The sequence below is a fragment of the Salmo salar genome, chromosome 29, assembly GCF_965601325.2.
Source record: "Salmo salar chromosome 29, fSalSal1, whole genome shotgun sequence".
NCBI lineage: Eukaryota > Metazoa > Chordata > Actinopteri > Salmoniformes > Salmonidae > Salmo > Salmo salar.
Genome location: NC_138319.1, coordinates 42,795,585 through 42,823,547, shown reverse-complemented (window position 1 = coordinate 42,823,547; position 27,963 = coordinate 42,795,585). Strand labels below are relative to the sequence as shown.

The window sequence follows — 27,963 nt, the reverse complement described above, 5'->3', positions numbered from 1 at the left end:
TATGTCTGGACTGTACTATATGTATAGACTGTATGTCTGTACTATATGTCTGGACTGTACTATATGTATAGACTGTATGTCTGGACTGTACTATATGTATAGACTGTATGTCTGGACTGTACTATATGTATAGACTGTATGTCTGGACTGTACTATATGTATAGACTGTATGTCTGGACTGTATGTATAGACTGTATGTCTGGACTGTATGTCTGCAGTAAGAGGCTTTTGATTGGGGTTCTTCTACCGTTGATGAAGAGGCTGGAATTAAACGTGTTCTGTTGTTGATCTCTTGTTCATTTTACATATAAAGTTAATAAATCAAATGTCTAAAACCAAGATGTCTGTCTTTCTCACTTGGCTCCATTCTACATTTACAAAAATAATTAGGGCTTTTCACTATTTAACAACTCTAATAGCCTTAGTTTCTTTACTATGGTGGCGTATTGATAAAATCACGTTATTATTAAATAACTGCTTACAAGGAAATCATCCATGATCTCATTCTAACGAGAAAGATAACATAACGGGAAAGATAAGAACGTTATAACGGGAAAGATAAGAACATTATAACGGGAAAGATAAGAACATTATAACGGGAAAGATAAGAACATTATAACGGGAAAGATAAGAACGTTATAACGGGAAAGATAAGAACGTTATAACGGGAAAGATAAGAACGTTATAACGGGAAAGATAAGAACATTATAACGGGAAAGATAAGAACGTTATAACGGGAAAGATAAGAACATTATAACGGGAAAGATAAGAACGTTATAACGGGAAAGATAAGAACGTTATAACGGGAAAGATAAGAACGTTATAACGGGAAAGATAAGAACGTTATAACGGGAAAGATAAGAACGTTATAACGGGAAAGATAAGAACGTTATAACGGGAAAGATAAGAACGTTATAACGGGAAAGATAAGAACGTTATAACGCGAAAGATAAGAACGTTATAAAGTTTTTTTTCCGGCACCGACAGAGATGGCCGCCTCGTTTCGCATTCTTGGGTTTGACCAACTATTTGTGTGCATATCCTATATAATATAACAATTTGTTTGCATAACCTATATAATATAACACAGAAGCTATAATAATAAGTATATAAACTATAGATAATTGAATACTGCTGTATGTTAGAGGGAGTGGCTCATGTGATGGTGGGTCATGTGGACAGAATGCTGATGCTGTAGAAACAGGGTTTTCTGTAGATTAATAGCAATAACAGGATATGGGTGAAAGGTATATGCAGGGGGGGGGGTGTTAAGGGTTTTAGAGAACTGTGCATTGTGCAGTCACAAGATGAGACATCCACCAGAGACAATAGCTATGCCAGGAAACGGGAGTGCGTCTAGAGGTTGGGAGCCAACCAACGATAGGCTGGAGTAAGTCTAAACCATACCCAAGCCTCTACTATGACAGGCCCTCAGGGAGAGGGAACTAAGTCTGTCAAGTACTTAAAGAAGAACTTATGATGTCATTCCAGTTCTCTGTCTGCCCTGCGTGGTGTCACAGTGAGCCCGTATATACGAACAACATATTTACCATTCAAGTGTTTGCATTAATTAAAGTACAAAGAAATCAGAAGTTACTATGTGCTGACTATTTTGTTCTGATACCAGATTCGAATTGACGCGACCCAACAGAAACTATGCAGTATTTAGTTTTTTTATGTTATTTCTTACATTGTTACCCCAGCTAATCTTAGGTTGTATTACATACAGTCGGGAGGAACTATTGGATATAAGAGCAACGTTAACTCACCGACATTACGACCAGGAATACGACTTTCCCGAAGCAGATCCTCAGTCTGGACCACCACCCAGGACAATGGATCGGATCCCAGCAGGCGACCCAAAACAACGACGCCGTAGAAGGGGCAGACGGAGCGGCCTCCTGGTCTGCTGAATGTGTTGACCATATATATATATATACTGCTGAATGTGTTGACCATATATATATATATATATATATATATACTGCTGAATGTGTTGACCATGTATATATATATATACTGCTGAATGTGTTGACCATATATATATATATATATATATATATATATACTGCTGAATGTGTTGACCATATATATATATACTGCTGAATGTGTTGACCATATATATACACTGCTGAATGTGTTGACCATATATATATATATACATATATATATATACTGCTGAATGTGTTGACCATATACTGCTGAATGTGTTGACCATATATATATATACACTGCTGAATGTGTTGACCATATATATACACTGCTGAATGTGTTGACCATATATATATACTGCTGAATGTGTTGACCATATGAATATATACTGCTGAATGTGTTGACCATATAATGATGAATGTGCGGACCATATATCTATACTGCTGAATGTGTTGACCATATAATGCTGAATGTGCGGACCATATATCTATACTGCTGAATGTGTTGACCATATATACTGCTGAATGTGTTGACCATATATACTGCTGAATGTGTTGACCATATAATGCTGAATGTGCGGACCATATATATATATATATACTGCTGAATGTGTTGACCATATATATATATATACTGCTGAATGTGTTGACCATATATATATACTGCTGAATGTGTTGACCATATATATATACTGCTGAATGTGTTGACCATATATATATATATATACTGCTCAAAAAAATAAAGGGAACACTTAAACAACACAATGTAACTCCAAGTCAATCACACTTCTGTGAAATCAAGCTGTCCACTTAGGAAGCAACACTGATTGACAATACATTTCACATGCTGTTGTGCAAATGGAATAAACAACAGGTGGAAATTATAGGCAATTAGCAAGACACCCCCAATAAAGGAGTGGTTCTGCAGGTGGAGATCACAGACCACTTCTCAGTTCCTATGCTTCCTGGCTGATGTTTTGGTCACTTTTGAATGCTGGCGGTGCTTTCACTCTAGTGGTAGCATGAAACGGAGTCTACAACCCACACAAGTGGCTCAGGTAGTGCAGCTCATCCAGGATGGCACATCAATGCGAGCTGTGGCAAGAAGGTTTGCTGTGTCTGTCAGCGTAGTGTCCAGAGCATGGAGGCGCTACCAGGAGACAGGCCAGTACATCAGGAGACGTGGAGGAGGCCGTAGGAGGGCAACAACCCAGCAGCAGGACCGCTACCTCCGCCTTTGTGCAAGGAGGAGCAGGAGGAGCACTGCCAGAGCCCTGCAAAATGACCTCCAGCAGGCCACAAATGTGCATGTGTCTGCTAAAACGGTCAGAAACAGACTCCATGAGGGTGTTATGAGGGCCCGACGTCCACAGGTGGGGGTTGTGCTTACAGCCCAACACCGTGCAGGACGTTTGGCATTTGCCAGAGAACACCAAGATTGGCAAATTCGCCACTGGCGCCCGGTGCTCTTCACAGATGAAAGCAGGTTCACACTGAGCACGTGACAGACGTGACAGAGTCTGGAGACGCCGTGGAGAACGTTCTGCTGCCTGCAACATCCTCCAGCATGACCGGTTTGGCGGTGGGTCAGTCATGGTGGGGTGGCATTTCTTTGGGGGGCCGCACAGCCCTCCATGTGCTCGCCAGAGGTAGCCTGACTGCCATTAGGTACCGAGATGAGATCCTCAGACCCCTTGTGAGACCATATGCTGGTGCGGTTGGCCCTGGGTTCCTCCTAATGCAAGACAATGCTAGACCTCATGTGGCTGGAGTGTGTCAGCAGTTCCTGCAAGAGGAAGGCATTGATGCTATGGACTGGCCTGCCGTTCCCCAGACCTGAATCCAATTGAGCACATCTGGGACATCATGTCTCGCTCCATCCACCAACGCCACGTTGCACCACAGACTGTCCAGGAGTTGGCGGATGCTTTAGTCCAGGTCTGGGAGGAGATCCCTCAGGAGACCATCCGCCACCTCATCAGGAGCATGCCCAGGCGTTGTAGGGAGGTCATACAGGCACGTGGAGGCCCCACACACTACCGAGCCTCATTTTGACTTGTTTTAAGGACATTACATCAAAGTTGGATCAGCCTGTAGTGTGGTTTTCCACTTTAATTTTGAGTGTGACTCCAAATCCAGACCTCCATGGGTGTCACGGTTTTCGTCGGTAATGGAGGACCAAAACGCAGCAGGTATGTGTAAGCTCATCTTGACGTTTATTAACTTCCCAAAATGAACACCAAAATAACAAAACAAGTGAACGAACGATATACAGACAGTCTGTCAAGGCACACGGCTAAACACAGAACAATCTCCCACAAACACACAGACAAACACACCCAACTAATATAGGACTTCCAATCAAGGGCAACACCACACAGCTGCCTTCAATTGGAAGTCCACCCCAATTAACTCTACATAGAAACACACTTACTAGACTACACATAGAAATACATAAACATAGACCATAAACCAAAAACCCGGAAATACTAAATCAAACACCCTTTTACCAAAACACCACCCCGGACCACATAAAACAAATACCCTCTGCCACGTCCTGACCAAACTACAATAACAATTAACCCTTATACTGGCCAGGACGTGACAATGGGTTGATAAATTGGATTTCCATTGATTATTTTTGTGTGATTTTGTTGTCAGCACATTCAACTATGTAAAGAAAAAAGTATTTAATAAGATTATTTCATTCATTCAGATCTAGGATGTGTTGTTTTAGTGTTCCCTTTATTTTTTTGAGCAGTATATATATACTGCTGAATGTGTTGACCATATACTGCTGAATGTGTTGACCATATACTGCTGAATGTGTTGACCATATACTGCTGAATGTGTTGACCATATATATATATACACTGCTGAATGAATGTATCATGTGGTAATATAGACATGTCTGAATGATCAGCCTTCACGCCAAGATACTCACCAAGACTATTTTCTATTTGATGTTATTTATTTTTTATTTCTTTACCAACTATATAACTGTTTCATACATGTCATCTTGTTGTGTCTGATACGTCAAGAAGAACCAGGAAACCAATCGAGGTTGTACCTGTGTTTGGTGTTTCCACTCTCTACTACAAAAGCAGCCAATGGTTCATATGTAACATGCTGTAAGGCGTCTTTGTGTTTCCTATAAGGGAGGAAGGAAGTGAAGGACGGCAGCTGGCTCACTGCCAGCTCTGTATTTCAGGGCTCTTTATCAGAATAAGGAAGCGAAACATTTCCACTGAAATACAGTTTAATGTATTCATCTCTAGCACATTCTCAACTGGTAAGAAACGCCCCATGCTCAGACTAAATGCAACAGGAAACACTTCTAATATCAAAATCAAATCAAATTTTATTGGTCACATACATATGGTTAGCAGATGTTAATGTGAGTGTAGTGAAATGCTTGTGCTTCTAGTTCAGACCATGCAGTAATATCTAACAAGTAATCTAACAATTTCACAACAACTACCTTATACACACAAGTGTAAAGGAATGAATGAGAATATTTATATATAAATATATGGATGAGCGATGGCCGAATGGCATATGCAAGATGCAGTAGATGGTATAGGGTACAGTATATACATATGAGATGAGTATTGTAGGGTATGTAAACATTATATAAAGTGGCATTGTTTAAAGTGGCTAGTGATACATTTATTACATCCAATTTTTCATTATTAAAGTGGCTGGAGTTGAGTCAGTATGTTGGCAGCAGCCTCTCTGTGTTAGTGATGGCTGTTTATCAGTCTGATGGCCTGGAGATAGAAGCTGTTTTTCAGTCTCTCGGTTCCAGCTTTGATGCACCTGTACTGACCTCACCTTCTGGATGGTAGCGGGGTGAACAGGCAGTGGCTCGGGTGGTTGATGTCCTTGATGATCTTTTAGGCCTTCCTGTGACATCGGGTGGTGTAGGTGTCCTGGATGGCAGGTAGTTTGCCCCCGGTGATGCGTTGTGCAGACCTCACTACCCTCTGGAGAGCCTTGCGGTTGGGGGCGGAGCAGCTGCCATACCAGGCAGTGATACAGCCCGACAGGATGCTCTCGATTGTGCATCTGTAAAAGTTTGTGAGGGTTTTAGGTGACAAGACAAATTTCTTCAGCCTCCTGAGGGCTGCTGCGCCTTCTTCACCACACTGTCTGTGTGGGTAGACCAAACTTTCCACCTTCTCCACTACTGTCCCATCGATGTGGATGGGGGGCTGCTCCCTCTGCTGTTTCCTGAAGTCCACGATCATCTCCTTTGTTTTGTTGACATTGAATGTGAGGTTATTTTCCTGACACCCCACTCCGAGGGCCCTCACCTCTTCCCTATAGGCCGTCTCGTTGCTGTTGGTAATCAAGCCTACCACTGTAGTGTCGTAGAGAGGATTATCCCACTGCTGCCACCAATGTAGCAATTGAGGTGATTATCCCACTGCTGCCCCCAATGTAGCGACTGAGGTGATTATCCCACTGCAGCCACCAATGTAGCGACTGAGGGGATTATCCCACTGCTGCCACCAATGTAGCGACTGAGGGGATTATCCCACTGCTGCCACCAATGTAGCGACTGAGGGGATTATCCCACTGCTGCCACCAATGTAGCGACTGAGGGGATTATCCCACTGCTGCCACCAATGTAGCGACTGAGGGGATTATCCCACTGCTGCCACCAATGTAGCGACTGAGGGGATTATCCCACTGCTGCCACCAATGTAGCGACTGAGGGGAGGGGGAATAGCTGTAACAGGACCTGAAACAACTCTAAAATTGTGGTGCGAGCACATTACCTGTGCTGAAATGCCCAGACACTGACAGATGCCATTTATAAAAATGACCAGCCCACATGAATTATATTGTATAACTTGTATATAACTATATCATACACAATAATATTTCCATAATTCAGCGAAAAGTAGATTTTTCTAATCTGGGTAAATAAACCATGTCTCTTCCGTGTGTGACGCAAACAGGTCTTGATAAAGCGTTTCCTCATTCTCTGTCAATGGGAAGTTCGTTCTGCATGGCCCGGTACCCCGGCTTTGAAATTTGTTCATTTTCGAACATTCCATTGGTGCTTAAGAGAAATCTCCGCTCAACCCGGGGCACCGGGCCAGCCAGTCCCTCCCCGGTCCGTCCCCCTGGTCAGGCCTCTACAGAAACCTCAGTCATTTCTAGTACATGCAATCAATAACTTTCACAACAACCGAAGCCCTCAGAAACGTAACGATTCTTCTAGTTTGGACACATCTATTTCTGACGGATTAAATGACGAATCAAATATCTGTAATTTGACTCGTATAAGGAGCGGTTTCAGTTTGTATACATTTTTACGCGTTCATAATAACCAGAAACGCCAAGTTCCCTGAATATGTCAACTAGTTTAGACCTGTGGAATATTCCACTGAGAGCGCTGAATATCAACGTGAGAAAAAGACTGGGACTGTTTTTAAATCCCAGAAACACTGTGGCATCAGACTGGATGTCTGTCGCAGAAAACATGGGCTTCTCTTATTTAGAGATCAAGAATTACGAGGATTGCCTGGACCCAACACGGAGGATTCTGGAGGACTGGCAAGCACGTTGTCCCGGAGCTAAAGTTGGAAAGTTACTTTCCATTCTGGATAACGTGGATAGAAAAGACGTTGTGGAAGATCTCCGAGATCTCATTGGTAGGTTAACTCTGCTTTTTACAGCTAAATAATATCACCTTTAAAAGATGAGTGAAACCTGTATGTGGATTCTGAAATGTGTTATTACAGCCATGTTATAATAACCTTTAGTTGAAGGGTCATTAATTATGATGACGTAATATTGAAATAATTGCTGAGTAACTTGACCCGTGTGTGTGTGTGTGTGTGTGTGTGTGTGTGTGTGTATTTCTGGGTATGTCTGGGTGTATCTGCACGCCTCTCTGTGTGTGTGTGTGTGTGTGTGTGTGTGTGTGTGTGTGTGTGTATTTCTGGGTATGTCTGGGTGTATGTGCACACCTCTGTGTGTGTGTGTGTGTGTGTGTGTGTGTGTGTGTGTGTGTGTGTGTGTGTGTGTGTGTGTGTGTGTGTGTGTGTGTGTGTGTATAGAGGAGGACTGTAGGAGGTACATAGAGAGACAGAATGAACCCCCACTCCAGGTCCCTGAGGTGGACAGCTGTGTCCCCAAAACCCAGGAAAGACAAGGCATCACCCTGGAGGACGACCCAGAAGGTAATAACCATGTGTTTTATTGCCCTGGAGGACGACCCAGAAAGTAATAACCATGTGTTTTATCGCCCTGGAGGACGACCCAGAAGGTAATAACCATGTGTTTTATTGCCCTGGAGGACGACCCAGAAGGTAATAACCATGTGTTTTATTGCCCTGGAGGACGACCCAGAAGGTAATAACCATGTGTTTTATTGCCCTGGAGGACGACCCAGAAGGTAATAACCATGTGTTTTATTGCCCTGGAGGACGACCCAGAAGGTAATAACCATGTGTTTTATTGCCCTGGAGGACGACCCAGAAGGTAATAACCATGTGTTTTATTGTCTGTAGTACATTACTATCCAATAATAAACACTAGTGTTACAAACTATTGCTCTGTAGTTGAGATTACTTTATTTGGTCAAATGTACACAAGCTCCAAATCAAAATCGGACTTCCGCTTTATGCTGATCCCCCTCTGAATGACAGACATACTGGGCGCCCGTGGAGCGGTAGTTGTGGGGAGGTTAAGTGCCTTGCTCAATGGCACAATGGCAGGCAATGGCATTTAGGATTTGATACCCAGCAACCCTATGGTTGGTTGCTAGCTCACTGCCCGACAGATTTTTCCTGTCAGACCCGGGATTCGAACTGGCAATCCTCTGGTTGCTGGCCTATCTCTTTTACCGCTCGGCTACCTGCCGCTCCACACAACACCAGTATTACATTCACCGGTCAGTAGCATGGTGACTATATCAACTCTGCTGATCACAACATTACTAAGTAGATAGACTATAGTCATATGGAATATTCTTCCCTGAACATGCAAACAGCCTTCTGCAATGGAAGCAGCTTGTCTCTGGCCATTATGCACCAGTGTTAATATTTAGGACAGTTTATTACCTGATGAGTCCTCTCTCTCCTCTGTCTCCTGATGATGAGTCCTCTCTCTCCTCTGTCTCCTGATGATGAGTCCTCTCTCTCCTCTGTCTCCTGATGTTGAGTCCTCTCTCCCTCTGTCTCCTGATGTTGAGTCCTCTCTCCTCTGTCTCCTGATGTTGAGTCCTCTCTCCTCTGTCTCCTGTTGAGTCCTCTCTCTCCTCTGTCTCCTGATGTTGAGTCCTCTCTCCTCTGTCTCCTGATGTTGAGTCCTCTCTCTCCTCTGTCTCCTGATGTTGAGTCCTCTCTCCTCTGTCTCCTGATGTTGAGTCCTCTCTCTCCTCTGTCTCCTGATGTGAGTCCTCTCTCTCCTCTGTCTCCTGATGTTGAGTCCTCTCTCTCCTCTGTCTCCTGATGTTGAGTCCTCTCTCTCCTCTGTCTCCTGATGTTGAGTCCTCTCTCTCCTCTGTCTCCTGATGTTGAGTCCTCTCTCTCCTCTGTCTCCTGATGTTGAGTCCTCTCTCTCCTCTGTCTCCTGATGTTGAGTCCTCTGTCTCCTGATGTTGAGTCCTCTCTCCTCTGTCTCCTGATGTTGAGTCCTCTCTCTCCTCTGTCTCCTGATGTTGAGTCCTCTCTCCTCTGTCTCCTGATGTTGAGTCCTCTCTCTCCTCTGTCTCCTGATGTTGAGTCCTCTCTCCTCTGTCTCCTGATGTTGAGTCCTCTCTCTCCTCTGTCTCCTGATGTGAGTCCTCTCTCTCCTCTGTCTCCTGATGTTGAGTCCTCTCTCTCCTCTGTCTCCTGATGTTGAGTCCTCTCTCTCCTCTGTCTCCTGTTGAGTCCTCTCTCTCCTCTGTCTCCTGTTGAGTCCTCTCTCTCCTCTGTCTCCTGTTGAGTCCTCTCTCTCCTCTGTCTCCTGATGTTGAGTCCTCTCTCTCCTCTGTCTCCTGATGTTGAGTCCTCTCTCTCCTCTGTCTCCTGATGTTGAGTCCTCTCTCTCCTCTGTCTCCTGATGTTGAGTCCTCTCTCTCCTCTGTCTCCTGATGTTGAGTCCTCTCTCTCCTCTGTCTCCTGATGTTGAGTCCTCTCTCTCCTCTGTCTCCTGATGTTGAGTCCTCTCTCTCCTCTGTCTCCTGATGTTGAGTCCTCTCTCTCCTCTGTCTCCTGATGTTGAGTCCTCTCTCTCCTCTGTCTCCTGATGTTGAGTCCTCTCTCTCCTCTGTCTCCTGATGAGTCCTCTCTCTCCTCTGTCTCCTGTTGAGTCCTCTCTCTCCTCTGTCTCCTGATGTTGAGTCCTCTCTCTCCTCTGTCTCCTGATGTTGAGTCCTCTCTCTCCTCTGTCTCCTGATGTTGAGTCCTCTCTCTCCTCTGTCTCCTGATGTTGAGTCCTCTCTCTCCTCTGTCTCCTGATGTTGAGTCAACTCTCTCCTCTCTCTCCTCTCTCTCCCCTCACCAGGGGGTATACCGGAGCTGTTTGACGCCTTCATCTGCTACTGTCAGAGTGACTTTGACTTTGTCCATGAGATGATCCAGCAGTTAGAGCAGACGGACCACAAGTTGAAGCTGTGTGTGTTTGACCGGGACGTCCTGCCTGGATCGTGTGTCTGGACCATCACCAGCGAACTCATCGAGAAGAGGCAGGTCGAGGCCTCTCTTAGGCAACGCCACAGGCTGTTTAATGGTTCATCCTCGTGTTTTCAGCATTTTATTAGCTCAAGAGATGGGTTCTGCTATGCAAAAGCATGCTACAGCTGAGGGTGGTGGTTACGGCTGGATAATACTGCATGTTGTTGATCTGTATAGGTGGTTACGGCTGGATAATACTGCATGTTGTTGATCTGTATAGGTGGTTACGGCTGGATAATACTGCATGTTGTTGATCTGTATAGGTGGTTATGGCTGGATAATACTGCATGTTGTTGATCTGTATAGGTGGTTACGGCTGGATAATACTGCATGTTGTTGATCTGTATAGGTGGTTACGGCTGGATAATACTGCATGTTGTTGATCTGTATAGGTGGTTACGGCTGGATAATACTGCATGTTGTTGATCTGTATAGGTGGTTATGGCTGGATAATACTGCATGTTGTTGATCTGTATAGGTGGTTATGGCTGGATAATACTGCATGTTGTTGATCTGTATAGGTGGTTACGGCTGGATAATACTGCATGTTGTTGATCTGTATAGGTGGTTACGGCTGGATAATACTGCATGTTGTTGATCTGTATAGGTGGTTACGGCTGGATAATACTGCATGTTGTTGATCTGTATAGGTGGTTATGGCTGGATAATACTGCATGTTGTTGATCTGTATGGGTGGTTATGGCTGGATAATACTGCATGTTGTTGATCTGTATGGGTGGTTATGGCTGGATAATACTGCATGTTGTTGATCTGTATAGGTGGTTACGGCTGGATAATACTGCATGTTGTTGATCTGTATAGGTGGTTATGGCTGGATAATACTGCATGTTGTTGATCTGTATAGGTGGTTACGGCTGGATAATACTGCATGTTGTTGATCTGTATAGGTGGTTATGGCTGGATAATACTGCATGTTGTTGATCTGTATAGGTGGTTACGGCTGGATAATACTGCATGTTGTTGATCTGTATAGGTGGTTATGGCTGGATAATACTGCATGTTGTTGATCTGTATAGGTGGTTACGGCTGGATAATACTGCATGTTGTTGATCTGTATAGGTGGTTACGGCTGGATAATACTGCATGTTGTTGATCTGTATAGGTGGTTATGGCTGGATAATACTGCATGTTGTTGATCTGTATAGGTGGTTATGGCTGGATAATACTGCATGTTGTTGATCTGTATAGGTGGTTATGGCTGGATAATACTGCATGTTGTTGATCTGTATAGGTGGTTATGGCTGGATAATACTGCATGTTGTTGATCTGTATAGGTGGTTACGGCTGGATAATACTGCATGTTGTTGATCTGTATAGGTGGTTATGGCTGGATAATACTGCATGTTGTTGATCTGTATAGGTGGTTATGGCTGGATAATACTGCATGTTGTTGATCTGTATAGGTGGTTACGGCTGGATAATACTGCATGTTGTTGATCTGTATAGGTGGTTACGGCTGGATAATACTGCATGTTGTTGATCTGTATAGGTGGTTATGGCTGGATAATACTGCATGTTGTTGATCTGTATAGGTGGTTATGGCTGGATAATACTGCATGTTGTTGATCTGTATAGGTGGTTACGGCTGGATAATACTGCATGTTGTTGATCTGTATAGGTGGTTATGGCTGGATAATACTGCATGTTGTTGATCTGTATAGGTGGTTATGGCTGGATAATACTGCATGTTGTTGATCTGTATAGGTGGTTACGGCTGGATAATACTGCATGTTGTTGATCTGTATAGGTGGTTACGGCTGGATAATACTGCATGTTGTTGATCTGTATAGGTGGTTATGGCTGGATAATACTGCATGTTGTTGATCTGTATAGGTGGTTACGGCTGGATAATACTGCATGTTGTTGATCTGTATAGGTGGTTACGGCTGGATAATACTGCATGTTGTTGATCTGTATAGGTGGTTACGGCTGGATAATACTGCATGTTGTTGATCTGTATAGGTGGTTACGGCTGGATAATACTGCATGTTGTTGATCTGTATAGGTGGTTACGGCTGGATAATACTGCATGTTGTTGATCTGTATAGGTGGTTATGGCTGCATAATACTGCATGTTGTTGATCTGTATAGGTGGTTATGGCTGGATAATACTGCATGTTGTTGATCTGTATAGGTGGTTATGGCTGGATAATAATGTATTTTGTTTATCTGTAGGTGTAAAAGGATGGTGGTGGTGATATCTGATGAGTACCTGGACAGTGATGCCTGTGACTTCCAGACAAAGTTTGCCCTCAGTCTCTGTCCTGGTAAGTCTCTGTCCTGGTAAGTCTCTGTCCTGGTAAGTCTCTGTCCTGGTACGTCTCTGTCCTGGTATGTCTCTGTCCTGGTATGTCTCTGTCCTGGTAAGTCTCTGTCCTGGTAAGTCTCTGTCCTGGTAAGTCTCTGTCCTGGTACGTCTCTGTCCTGGTACGTCTCTGTCCTGGTATGTCTCTGTCCTGGTAAGTCTCTGTCCTGGTAAGTCTCTGTCCTGGTAAGTCTCTGTCCTGGTACGTCTCTGTCCTGGTACGTCTCTGTCCTGGTAAGTCTCTGTCCTGGTAAGTCTCTGTCCTGGTATGTCTCTGTCCTGGTATGTCTCTGTCCTGGTATGTCTCTGTCCTGGTATGTCTCTGTCCTGGTAAGTCTCTGTCCTGGTAAGTCTCTGTCCTGGTAAGTCTCTGTCCTGGTAAGTCTTTCACTCAGTAACATGTTGTTGCTCTGTAGGTATTTTAAGATCTTGTGGTAGATCATGTCTGTGACCTCTTACCATTTCCTGTTGCTTTTCTCCATGTTAATGTCATGGTAGGTTGTTGTCATATTAATGTCATGGTAGGTTGTTGTCATATTAATGTCATGGTAGCTTGTTGTCATATTAATGTCATGGTAGGTTGTTGTAGTGTCATATTAATGTCATGGTAGGTTGTTGTCATATTAATGTCATGGTAGGTTGTTGTCATATTAATGCCATGGTAGGTTGTTGTCATATTAATGTCATGGTAGGTTGTTGTCATATTAACGTCATGGTAGGTTGTTGTAGTGTCATATTAATGTCATGGTAGGTTGTTGTCATATTAATGTCATGGTAGGTTGTTGTCATATTAATGTCATGGTAGGTTGTTGTCATATTAATGTCATGGTAGGTTGTTGTCATATTAATGTCATGGTAGGTTGTTGTAGTGTCATATTAATGTCATGGTAGGTTGTTGTCATATTAATGCCATGGTAGGATGTTGTCATATTAATGTCATGGTAGGTTGTTGTCATATTAATGTCATGGTAGGTTGTTGTCATATTAATGTCATGGTAGGTTGTTGTCATATTAATGCCATGGTAGGTTGTTGTCATATTAATGCCATGGTAGGATGTTGTCATATTAATGCCATGGTAGGTTGTTGTCATATTAATGTCATGGTAGGTTGTTGTCATATTAATTTCATGGTAGGTTGTTGTCATATTAATTTCATGGTAGGTTGTTGTCATATTAATGTCATGGTAGGTTGTTTTAGTGTCATATTAATGTCATGGCAGGTTGTTGTCATATTAATGTCATGGTAGATTGTTTTCATATTAATGTCATGGTAGGTTGTTGTCATATTAATGTCATGGCAGGTTGTTGTCATATTAATGTCATGGTAGGTTGTTGTCATATTAATGTCATGGTAGGTTGTTGTAGTGTCATATTAATGTCATGGTAGGTTGTTGTAGTGTCATATTAATGTCATGGCAGGTTGTTGTCATATTAATGCCATGGTAGGTTGTTGTCATATTAATGTCATGGTAGGTTGTTGTAGTGTCATATTAATGCCATGGTAGGTTGTTGTCATATTAATGTCATGGCAGGTTGTTGTCATATTAATGTCATGGTAGGTTGTTGTAGTGTCATATTAATGTCATGGTAGGTTGTTGTCATATTAATGTCATGGCAGGTTGTTGTAGTGTCATATTAATGTCATGGCAGGTTGTTGTAGTGTCATATTAATGTCATGGTAGGTTGTTGTTGTGTCATATTAATGTCATGGTAGGTTGTTGTTGTGTCATATTAATGTCATGGTAGGTTGTTGTCATATTAATTTCATGGTAGGTTGTTGTCATATTAATGCCATGGTAGGATGTTGTCATATTAATGTCATGGTAGGTTGTTGTCATATTAATGTCATGGTAGGTTGTTGTCATATTATTGTCATGGTAGGTTGTTGTTGTGTCATATTAATGTCATGGTAGGTTGTTGTCATATTAATGTCATGGTAGGTTGTTGTCATATTAATGTCATGGCAGGTTGTTGTCATATTAATGTCATGGCAGGTTGTTGTCATATTAATGTCATGGTAGGTTGTTGTGTCATATTAATGTCATGGTAGGTTGTTGTGTCATATTAATGTCATGGTAGGTTGTTGTCATATTAATTTCATGGTAGGTTGTTGTAGTGTCATATTAATGTCATGGTAGGTTGTTGTCATATTAATTTCATGGTAGGTTGTTGTCATATTAATGCCATGGTAGGTTGTTGTCATATTAATGCCATGGTAGGATGTTGTCATATTAATGCCATGGTAGGTTGTTGTCATATTAATGCCATGGTAGGTTGTTGTCATATTAATGCCATGGTAGGTTGTTGTCATATTAATGCCATTGTAGGTTGTTGTCATATTAATGCCATGGTAGGATGTTGTCATATTAATGTCATGGTAGGTTGTTGTCATATTAATGTCATGGTAGGTTGTTGTCATATTAATGTCATGGTAGGTTGTTGTCATATTAATGTCATGGTAGGTTGTTGTAGTGTCATATTAATGTCATGGTAGGTTGTTGTCATATTAATGCCATGGTAGGATGTTGTCATATTAATGTCATGGTAGGTTGTTGTCATATTAATGTCATGGTAGGTTGTTGTCATATTAATGTCATGGTAGGTTGTTGTCATATTAATGCCATGGTAGGTTGTTGTCATATTAATGCCATGGTAGGATGTTGTCATATTAATGCCATGGTAGGTTGTTGTCATATTAATGTCATGGTAGGTTGTTGTCATATTAATTTCATGGTAGGTTGTTGTCATATTAATTTCATGGTAGGTTGTTGTCATATTAATGTCATGGTAGGTTGTTTTAGTGTCATATTAATGTCATGGCAGGTTGTTGTCATATTAATGTCATGGTAGATTGTTTTCATATTAATGTCATGGTAGGTTGTTGTCATATTAATGTCATGGCAGGTTGTTGTCATATTAATGTCATGGTAGGTTGTTGTCATATTAATGTCATGGTAGGTTGTTGTAGTGTCATATTAATGTCATGGTAGGTTGTTGTAGTGTCATATTAATGTCATGGCAGGTTGTTGTCATATTAATGCCATGGTAGGTTGTTGTCATATTAATGTCATGGTAGGTTGTTGTAGTGTCATATTAATGCCATGGTAGGTTGTTGTCATATTAATGTCATGGCAGGTTGTTGTCATATTAATGTCATGGTAGGTTGTTGTAGTGTCATATTAATGTCATGGTAGGTTGTTGTCATATTAATGTCATGGCAGGTTGTTGTAGTGTCATATTAATGTCATGGCAGGTTGTTGTAGTGTCATATTAATGTCATGGTAGGTTGTTGTTGTGTCATATTAATGTCATGGTAGGTTGTTGTTGTGTCATATTAATGTCATGGTAGGTTGTTGTCATATTAATTTCATGGTAGGTTGTTGTCATATTAATGCCATGGTAGGATGTTGTCATATTAATGTCATGGTAGGTTGTTGTCATATTAATGTCATGGTAGGTTGTTGTCATATTATTGTCATGGTAGGTTGTTGTTGTGTCATATTAATGTCATGGTAGGTTGTTGTCATATTAATGTCATGGTAGGTTGTTGTCATATTAATGTCATGGCAGGTTGTTGTCATATTAATGTCATGGCAGGTTGTTGTCATATTAATGTCATGGTAGGTTGTTGTGTCATATTAATGTCATGGTAGGTTGTTGTGTCATATTAATGTCATGGTAGGTTGTTGTCATATTAATTTCATGGTAGGTTGTTGTAGTGTCATATTAATGTCATGGTAGGTTGTTGTCATATTAATTTCATGGTAGGTTGTTGTCATATTAATGCCATGGTAGGTTGTTGTCATATTAATGCCATGGTAGGATGTTGTCATATTAATGCCATGGTAGGTTGTTGTCATATTAATGCCATGGTAGGTTGTTGTCATATTAATGCCATGGTAGGTTGTTGTCATATTAATGCCATTGTAGGTTGTTGTCATATTAATGCCATGGTAGGATGTTGTCATATTAATGTCATGGTAGGTTGTTGTCATATTAATGTCATGGTAGGTTGTTGTCATATTAATGTCATGGTAGGTTGTTGTCATATTAATGTCATGGTAGGTTGTTGTAGTGTCATATTAATGTCATGGTAGGTTGTTGTCATATTAATGTGATGGTAGTTGTTGTCATATTAATATCATGGTAGGATGTTGTCATATTAATGTCATGGTAGGTTGTTGTCATATTAATGTCATGGTAGGTTGTTGTAGTGTCATATTAATGTCATGGTAGGTTGTTGTCATATTAATGTGATGGTAGTTGTTGTCATATTAATATCATGGTAGGATGTTGTCATATTAATGTCATGGTAGGTTGTTGTCATATTAATTTAATGGTAGGTTGTTGTAGTGTCATATTAATGCCATGGTAGGTTGTTGTCATATTAATGCCATGGTAGGATGTTGTCATATTAATGCCATGGTAGGATGTTGTCATATTAATGTCATGGTAGGTTGTTGTGTCATATTAATGCCATGGTAGGTTGTTGTCATATTAATGTCATGGTAGGTTGTTGTAGTGTCATATTAACGCCATGGTAGGTTGTTGTCATATTAATTTCATGGTAGGATGTTGTCATATTAATGCCATGGTAGGATGCTGTCATATTAATGTCATGGTAGGTTGTTGTGTCATATTAATGCCATGGTAGGTTGTTGTCATATTAATTTCATGGTAGGATGTTGTCATATTAATGCCATGGTAGGTTGTTGTCATATTAATGCCATGGTAGGTTGTTGTCATATTAATGCCATGGTAGGTTGTTGTAGTGTCATATTAATGCCATGGTAGGTTGTTGTCATATTAATGCCATGGTAGGTTGTTGTCATATTAATGCCATGGTAGGATGTTGTCATATTAATGTCATGGTAGGTTGTTGTCATATTAATGTCATGGTAGGTTGTTGTCATATTAATGTCATGGTAGGTTGTTGTGTCATATTCATGTCATGGTAGGTTGTTGTCATATTATCTGCAGCTTGATTTAGCATCTCTCTCCTCTCTGAATCCTCTCCCAGGTGCCCGGAGCAAGCGACTGATCCCTGTGAAATATAGGTCTATGAAGAAACCTTTCCCCAGTATCCTGAGGTTCCTGACGGTGTGTGACTACACACGACCCTGTACACAGTCCTGGTTCTGGGTCCGCCTCGCCAGGGCCCTCTCCCTGCCCTGATTGGTTCATACAGACTTACAGCAACCAATCATCACAGAGGGCCTGCCCCTCTACAGCATGAACAGGAAGAGCACATGTCAGATCGGTGGTACTGATCACCACAGTTTAGTTGACATATTTTTATATTGATTCCTATTTTATATTCATTCATTTCTTAGTTAGAACAGTTTGTGTATTGTATATACTACTTTGAACACATATAGATGAGACTTGTAGCAGTTTTTTGAAACCACAGGTGGGGTTCCTGGGGTACTTCCCTCCTGTTGTTCTCATCACTGATATATTGATTCGGGTTTAATATGAGATTTCATTCCATCGAAAACGTTTTATATGTTTTTATTAATATGAGATTTCATTCTGAGCCCCATCGCTCATTTGGACCAAATATCAACCTGAATGAATAAATGCTGGTGTTTTTTTTATATATTGCAATTTTTCACCTGTTAAGAATATTGTATAGATCAGATGTCTGCTTGGTTGATAACACATTTTACAATTATTTAGCTATTTGTTTATCTGACGGGTCAGCTCTTTAGTTTCCATATCCTCCTTCCTCCTGTCTTGTCGGCCATGTTGTCTCCTCAGATGAGAGATTGATCACCCTGTGACTTCCTCCTGTCTTGTCGGCCATGTTGTCTCCTCAGATGAGAGATTGATCACCCTGTGACTTCCTCCTGTCTTGTCGGCCATGTTGTCTCCTCAGATGAGAGATTGATCACCCTGTGACTTCCTCCTGTCTTGTTGGCCTGTTTCAGTACAGAGCAGAGAGTCTGACTGACACCTGGTACATTCACCATACTTTATAAAGCTGTATAAATCTACCGATACTGTAAAAAAAATGTTAAGAAATGGGAGAAGGACAGCAAGTGATAAGGGACTTTGTCAGTGATGTAACTGGACATTTCCAAAAGCATCATGTGACTGTTTCTATGGTAACTACTGGATGTACATTTTGTGTTTCTCCATTTCATCTGCTCTGTTTTTCAATTAAAAAAACCATCTTTATTAAGCTTCCTGTCTACCAACGTACTTCCTATATGGCATGACAATTACTTTCAGGATTGTAGCTAATGAGTCACACAGGGTGGCCTGGTCCGGCAGTACCACAGTAGGGCCTGGTCCGGCAGTACCACAGTAGGGCCTGGTCCGGCAGTACCACAGTAGGGCCTGGTCCGGCAGTACCACAGGGTGGTCTGGTCCGGCAGTACCACAGTAGGGCCTGGTCCGGCAGTACCACAGTAGGGCCTGGTCCGGCAGTACCACAGGGTGGTATGGTCCGGCAGTACCACAGTAGGGCCTGGTCCGGCAGTACCACAGTAGGGCCTGGTCCGGCAGTACCACAGTAGGGCCTGGTCCGGCAGTACCACAGTAGGGCCTGGTCCGGCAGTACCACAGGGTGGTATGGTCCGGCAGTACCACAGTAGGGCCTGGTCCGGCAGTACCACAGTAGGGCCTGGTCCGGCAGTACCACAGTAGGGCCTGGTCCGGCAGTACCACAGTAGGGCCTGGTCCGGCAGTACCACAGGGTGGTATGGTCCGGCAGTACCACAGTAGGGCCTGGTCCAGCATTACCACAGTAGGGCCTGGTCCAGCAGTACCACAAGGTGGCCTGGTCCAGCAGTACCACAGTAGGGCTACTGGCTACTAACCTACAGTACCAGTCTATACATACCTGAGTAACCTACAGTACCAGTCTATACATACCTGTACCAGTCTATACATACCTGAGTATCCTACAGTACCAGTCTATACATACCTGTACCAGTCTATACATACCTGAGTAACCTACAGTACCAGTCTATACATACCTGTACCAGTCTATACATACCTGAGTAACCTACAGTACCAGTCTATACATACCTGTACCAGTCTATACATACCTGTACCAGTCTATACATACCTGAGTAACCTACAGTACCAGTCTATACATACCTGTACCAGTCTATACATACCTGAGTAACCTACAGTACCAGTCTATACATACCTGAGTAACCTACAGTACCAGTCTATACATACCTGTACCAGTCTATACATACCTGAGTAACCTACAGTACCAGTCTATACATACCTGTACCAGTCTATACATACCTGAGTAACCTCTGGTACAGATCATTCCATGATGTCATTTTATAACATTTTTGACGTGCGTTTTTCTGGATTTTTTTTGTTGTTATTCTGTCTCTCACTGTTCAAATAAACCTACCATTAAAATTATAGACTGATCATTTCTTTGTCAGTGGGCAAACATACAAAATCAGCAGGGGATCAAATACTTTTTTCCCCTCACTGTAACTCTGGGTCTTCCTTTCCTGTGGCGGTCCTCATTAGAGTCAGTTTCATCATAGCGCTTGATGGTTTTTACGACTGCACTTGAAGAAACTTTAAAAGTTTTTGACATTTTCCGTATTGACTGACCTTCATGTCTTAAAGTAATGATGGACTGTTGTTTCTCTTTGCTTATTTGAGCTGTTCTTCCCATAATATGGACTTGGTCTTTTACCAAATAGGGCCATCTACTGTATACCACCCCTACCTTGTCACAACACAACTGATTGGCTCAAACACATTAAGAAGGAAAGAAATTCCACAAATTAACTTTTAACAAGGCACACCTGTTCTGATGTATTTTAATGTGGTTAACAATTTTTTGGTTACTACATGATTCCATGTTCAATACTATTGGTCCATTATCATGTCAATCAACGCTTGAATAGAAACGTAGTTCACAGCCTGGATATTAATGCTAACAGTCTCTACAGTCCCATTAGTTTCCATTACAGCCTGGATATTAATGCTAACAGTCACTACAGTCCCATTAGTTTCCATTACAGCCTGAATATTAATGCTAACAGTCACTACAGTCCCATTAGTTTCCATTACAGCCTGGATATTAATGCCAACAGTCTCTACAGTCCCATTAGTTTCCATTACAGCCTGGATATTAATGCTAACAGTCTCTACAGTCCCATTAGTTTCCATTACAGCCTGGATATTAATACCAACACAGTCACTACAGTCCCATTAGTTTCCATTACAGCCTGGATATTAATGCTAACAGTCACTACAGTCCCATTAGTTTCCATTACAGCCTGAATATTAATGCTAACAGTCTCTACAGTCCCATTAGTTTCCATTACAGCCTGGATATTAATGCTAACAGTCTCTACAGTCCCATTAGTTTCCATTACAGCCTGGATATTAATGCTAACAGTCTCTACAGTCCCATTAGTTTCCATTACAGCCTGGATATTAATGCTAACAGTCACTACAGTCCCATTAGTTTCCATTACAGCCTGGATATTAATACTAACAGTCTCTACAGTCCCATTAGTTTCCATTACAGCCTGGATATTAATACCAACACAGTCACTACAGTCCCATTAGTTTCCATTACAGCCTGGATATTAATGCTAACAGTCACTACAGTCCCATTAGTTTCCATTACAGCCTGGATATTAATGCTAACAGTCACTACAGTCCCATTAGTTTCCATTACAGCCTGGATATTAATGCTAACAGTCACTACAGTCCCATTAGTTTCCATTACAGCCTGGATATTAATACCAACACAGTCTCTACAGTCCCATTAGTTTCCATTACAGCCTGGATATTAATGCTAACAGTCACTACAGTCCCATTAGTTTCCATTACAGCCTGGATATTAATGCCAACACAGTCTCTACAGTCCCATTAGTTTCCATTACAGCCTGGATATTAATGCTAACAGTCTCTACAGTCCCATTAGTTTCCATTACAGCCTGGATATTAATGCTAACAGTCACTACAGTCCCATTAGTTTCCATTACAGCCTGGATATTAATGCTAACAGTCTCTACAGTCCCATTAGTTTCCATTACAGCCTGGATATTAATGCTAACACAGTCACTACAGTCCCATTAGTTTCCATTACAGCCTGGATATTAATGCTAACAGTCACTACAGTCCCATTAGTTTCCATTACAGCCTGGATATTAATGCTAACAGTCTCTACAGTCCCATTAGTTTCCATTACAGCCTGGATATTAATGCTAACAGTCACTACAGTCCCATTAGTTTCCATTACAGCCTGGATATTAATGCTAACAGTCACTACAGTCCCATTAGTTTCCATTACAGCCTGGATATTAATGCTAACAGTCTCTACAGTCCCATTAGTTTCCATTACAGCCTGGATATTAATGCTAACAGTCACTACAGTCCCATTAGTTTCCATTACAGCCTGGATATTAATGCTAACAGTCACTACAGTCCCATTAGTTTCCATTACAGCCTGGATATTAATGCTAACACAGTCACTACAGTCCCATTAGTTTCCATTACAGCCTGGATATTAATGCTAACAGTCTCTACAGTCCCATTAGTTTCCATTACAGCCTGGATATTAATGCTAACAGTCACTACAGTCCCATTAGTTTCCATTACAGCCTGGATATTAATGCTAACAGTCTCTACAGTCCCATTAGTTTCCATTACAGCCTGGATATTAATGCTAACAGTCTCTACAGTCCCATTAGTTTCCATTACAGCCTGGATATTAATGCTAACAGTCTCTACAGTCCCATTAGTTTCCATTACAGCCTGGATATTAATGCTAACAGTCTCTACAGTCCCATTAGTTTCCATTACAGCCTGGATATTAATGCCAACAGTCTCTACAGTCCCATTAGTTTCCATTACAGCCTGGATATTAATGCTAACAGTCTCTACAGTCCCATTAGTTTCCATTACAGCCTGGATATTAATACCAACACGTCACTACAGTCCCATTAGTTTCCATTACAGCCTGGATATTAATGCTAACAGTCACTACAGTCCCATTAGTTTCCATTACAGCCTGGATATTAATGCCAACACAGTCTCTACAGTCCCATTAGTTTCCATTACAGCCTGGATATTAATGCTAACAGTCTCTACAGTCCCATTAGTTTCCATTACAGCCTGGATATTAATGCTAACAGTCTCTACAGTCCCATTAGTTTCCATTACAGCCTGGATATTAATACCAACACAGTCTCTACAGTCCCATTAGTTTCCATTACAGCCTGGATATTAATGCTAACAGTCTCTACAGTCCCATTAGTTTCCATTACAGCCTGGATATTAATACCAACACAGTCACTACAGTCCCATTAGTTTCCATTACAGCCTGGATATTAATGCTAACAGTCTCTACAGTCCCATTAGTTTCCATTACAGCCTGGATATTAATGCTAACAGTCTCTACAGTCCCATTAGTTTCCATTACAGCCTGGATATTAATGCTAACAGTCTCTACAGTCCCATTAGTTTCCATTACAGCCTGGATATTAATGCTAACAGTCTCTACAGTCCCATTAGTTTCCATTACAGCCTGGATATTAATGCCAACAGTCTCTACAGTCCCATTAGTTTCCATTACAGCCTGGATATTAATGCCAACAGTCACTACAGTCCCATTAGTTTCCATTACAGCCTGGATATTAATGCTAACAGTCACTACAGTCCCATTAGTTTCCATTACAGCCTGGATATTAATACCAACACAGTCTCTACAGTCCCATTAGTTTCCATTACAGCCTGGATATTAATGCTAACAGTCACTACAGTCCCATTAGTTTCCATTACAGCCTGAATATTAATGCCAACACAGTCTCTACAGTCCCATTAGTTTCCATTACAGCCTGGATATTAATGCTAACAGTCACTACAGTCCCATTAGTTTCCATTACAGCCTGGATATTAATGCTAACAGTCTCTACAGTCCCATTAGTTTCCATTACAGCCTGGATATTAATGCTAACAGTCTCTACAGTCCCATTAGTTTCCATTACAGCCTGGATATTAATGCTAACAGTCTCTACAGTCCCATTAGTTTCCATTACAGTCTGGATATTAATGCTAACAGTCTCTACAGTCCCATTAGTTTCCATTACAGCCTGGATATTAATACTAACAGTCTCTACAGTCCCATTAGTTTCCATTACAGCCTGGATATTAATGCTAACAGTCACTACAGTCCCATTAGTTTCCATTACAGCCTGGATATTAATGCTAACAGTCTCTACAGTCCCATTAGTTTCCATTACAGCCTGGATATTAATGCTAACAGTCACTACAGTCCCATTAGTTTCCATTACAGCCTGGATATTAATGCCAACAGTCTCTACAGTCCCATTAGTTTCCATTACAGCCTGGATATTAATGCTAACAGTCACTACAGTCCCATTAGTTTCCATTACAGCCTGGATATTAATGCTAACAGTCTCTACAGTCCCATTAGTTTCCATTACAGCCTGGATATTAATGCTAACAGTCACTACAGTCCCATTAGTTTCCATTACAGCCTGGATATTAATGCCAACAGTCTCTACAGTCCCATTAGTTTCCATTACAGCCTGGATATTAATGCTAACAGTCACTACAGTCCCATTAGTTTCCATTACAGCCTGGATATTAATGCTAACAGTCTCTACAGTCCCATTAGTTTCCATTACAGCCTGGATATTAATGCTAACAGTCACTACAGTCCCATTAGTTTCCATTACAGCCTGGATATTAATACCAACAGTCACTACAGTCCCATTAGTTTCCATTACAGCCTGGATATTAATACCAACACAGTCACTACAGTCCCATTAGTTTCCATTACAGCCTGGATATTAATGCTAACAGTCACTACAGTCCCATTAGTTTCCATTACAGCCTGGATATTAATGCTAACAGTCACTACAGTCCCATTAGTTTCCATTACAGCCTGGATATTAATGCTAACAGTCTCTACAGTCCCATTAGTTTCCATTACAGCCTGGATATTAATGCTAACAGTCACTACAGTCCCATTAGTTTCCATTACAGCCTGGATATTAATGCTAACAGTCTCTACAGTCCCATTAGTTTCCATTACAGCCTGGATATTAATGCTAACAGTCTCTACAGTCCCATTAGTTTCCATTACAGCCTGGATATTAATGCTAACAGTCTCTACAGTCCCATTAGTTTCCATTACAGCCTGGATATTAATGCTAACAGTCACTACAGTCCCATTAGTTTCCATTACAGCCTGGATATTAATGCTAACAGTCTCTACAGTCCCATTAGTTTCCATTACAGCCTGGATATTAATGCCAACAGTCTCTACAGTCCCATTAGTTTCCATTACAGCCTGGATATTAATGCTAACAGTCACTACAGTCCCATTAGTTTCCATTACAGCCTGGATATTAATGCCAACACAGTCTCTACAGTCCCATTAGTTTCCATTACAGCCTGGATATTAATGCTAACAGTCTCTACAGTCCCATTAGTTTCCATTACAGCCTGGATATTAATGCTAACAGTCTCTACAGTCCCATTAGTTTCCATTACAGCCTGGATATTAATGCTAACAGTCTCTACAGTCCCATTAGTTTCCATTACAGCCTGGATATTAATGCTAACAGTCTCTACAGTCCCATTAGTTTCCATTACAGCCTGGATATTAATGCTAACAGTCACTACAGTCCCATTAGTTTCCATTACAGCCTGGATATTAATGCCAACACAGTCTCTACAGTCCCATTAGTTTCCATTACAGCCTGGATATTAATGCCAACACAGTCTCTACAGTCCCATTAGTTTCCATTACAGCCTGGATATTAATGCTAACAGTCACTACAGTCCCATTAGTTTCCATTACAGCCTGGATATTAATGCTAACAGTCTCTACAGTCCCATTAGTTTCCATTACAGCCTGGATATTAATGCTAACAGTCACTACAGTCCCATTAGTTTCCATTACAGCCTGGATATTAATACCAACAGTCACTACAGTCCCATTAGTTTCCATTACAGCCTGGATATTAATACCAACACAGTCACTACAGTCCCATTAGTTTCCATTACAGCCTGGATATTAATGCTAACAGTCACTACAGTCCCATTAGTTTCCATTACAGCCTGGATATTAATGCTAACAGTCACTACAGTCCCATTAGTTTCCATTACAGCCTGGATATTAATGCTAACAGTCTCTACAGTCCCATTAGTTTCCATTACAGCCTGGATATTAATGCTAACAGTCACTACAGTCCCATTAGTTTCCATTACAGCCTGGATATTAATGCTAACAGTCTCTACAGTCCCATTAGTTTCCATTACAGCCTGGATATTAATGCCAACAGTCTCTACAGTCCCATTAGTTTCCATTACAGCCTGGATATTAATGCTAACAGTCACTACAGTCCCATTAGTTTCCATTACAGCCTGGATATTAATGCTAACAGTCTCTACAGTCCCATTAGTTTCCATTACAGCCTGGATATTAATGCTAACAGTCTCTACAGTCCCATTAGTTTCCATTACAGCCTGGATATTAATGCTAACAGTCTCTACAGTCCCATTAGTTTCCATTACAGCCTGGATATTAATGCTAACAGTCACTACAGTCCCATTAGTTTCCATTACAGCCTGGATATTAATGCTAACAGTCTCTACAGTCCCATTAGTTTCCATTACAGCCTGGATATTAATGCCAACACAGGCACTACAGTCCCATTAGTTTCCATTACAGCCTGGATATTAATGCTAACAGTCACTACAGTCCCATTAGTTTCCATTACAGCCTGGATATTAATGCTAACAGTCTCTACAGTCCCATTAGTTTCCATTACAGCCTGGATATTAATGCTAACAGTCTCTACAGTCCCATTAGTTTCCATTACAGCCTGGATATTAATGCTAACAGTCTCTACAGTCCCATTAGTTTCCATTACAGCCTGGATATTAATGCTAACAGTCACTACAGTCCCATTAGTTTCCATTACAGCCTGGATATTAATGCTAACAGTCTCTACAGTCCCATTAGTTTCCATTACAGCCTGGATATTAATGCTAACAGTCACTACAGTCCCATTAGTTTCCATTACAGCCTGGATATTAATACCAACACAGTCACTACAGTCCCATTAGTTTCCATTACAGCCTGGATATTAATGCTAACAGTCTCTACAGTCCCATTAGTTTCCATTACAGCCTGGATATTAATGCTAACAGTCTCTACAGTCCCATTAGTTTCCATTACAGCCTGGATATTAATGCTAACAGTCTCTACAGTCCCATTAGTTTCCATTACAGCCTGGATATTAATGCCTAACAGTCATCTACAGTCCCATTAGTTTCCATTACAGCCTGGATATTAATGCTAACAGTCACTACAGTCCCATTAGTTTCCATTACAGCCTGGATATTAATGCTAACAGTCTCTACAGTCCCATTAGTTTCCATTACAGCCTGGATATTAATGCTAACAGTCACTACAGTCCCATTAGTTTCCATTACAGCCTGGATATTAATGCCAACACAGTCTCTACAGTCCCATTAGTTTCCATTACAGCCTGGATATTAATGCTAACAGTCTCTACAGTCCCATTAGTTTCCATTACAGCCTGGATATTAATGCTAACAGTCACTACAGTCCCATTAGTTTCCATTACAGCCTGGATATTAATGCTAACAGTCTCTACAGTCCCATTAGTTTCCATTACAGCCTGGATATTAATGCTAACAGTCACTACAGTCCCATTAGTTTCCATTACAGCCTGGATATTAATGCTAACAGTCTCTACAGTCCCATTAGTTTCCATTACAGCCTGGATATTAATGCTAACAGTCTCTACAGTCCCATTAGTTTCCATTACAGCCTGGATATTAATGCTAACAGTCACTACAGTCCCATTAGTTTCCATTACAGCCTGGATATTAATGCTAACAGTCACTACAGTCCCATTAGTTTCCATTACAGCCTGGATATTAATGCTAACAGTCTCTACAGTCCCATTAGTTTCCATTACAGCCTGGATATTAATGCTAACAGTCACTACAGTCCCATTAGTTTCCA

At 41.3% G+C, this 27,963-nt stretch overlaps 1 protein-coding gene and 1 long non-coding RNA gene across 3 annotated transcripts; one reads left to right on the top strand and one right to left on the bottom strand.

Moving 5' to 3' along the window:
* The first annotated feature begins 7,094 nt into the window (after positions 1-7,094).
* Positions 7,095-19,119, top strand: myd88 (MYD88 innate immune signal transduction adaptor). Of its 2 annotated transcripts, NM_001136545.1 has the most exon segments (5): positions 7,095-7,597; positions 8,006-8,128; positions 10,440-10,620; positions 12,806-12,897; positions 17,956-18,480. In NM_001136545.1, coding segments are annotated over 5 exon segments (852 nt in total). In that variant the 5' UTR covers positions 7,095-7,296; the 3' UTR covers positions 18,111-18,480.
* A 187-nt stretch (positions 19,120-19,306) lies between these two features.
* Positions 19,307-20,491, bottom strand: LOC145865808 (uncharacterized). Its single transcript, XR_014383104.1, has 2 exons — positions 19,867-20,491; positions 19,307-19,834 (listed from the first exon to the last, which is right to left on the bottom strand). It is a non-coding gene; the product is annotated as an uncharacterized LOC145865808 (long non-coding RNA).
* Positions 20,492-27,963: the final 7,472 nt, after the last annotated feature.

Excerpts from the sequence above, each read along its gene's own strand:
- myd88 (XM_082970613.1), top strand. The coding sequence starts at position 8,396 with ATGTGTTTTATTGCCCTGGAGGACGACCCAGAAG. Across the intron at positions 8,430-10,439 it reads CCTGGAGGACGACCCAGAAG|GGGGTATACCGGAGCTGTTT; the intron begins GTAATAACCATG and ends TCCCCTCACCAG. Across the intron at positions 12,898-17,955 it reads TGCCCTCAGTCTCTGTCCTG|GTGCCCGGAGCAAGCGACTG; the intron begins GTAAGTCTCTGT and ends ATCCTCTCCCAG.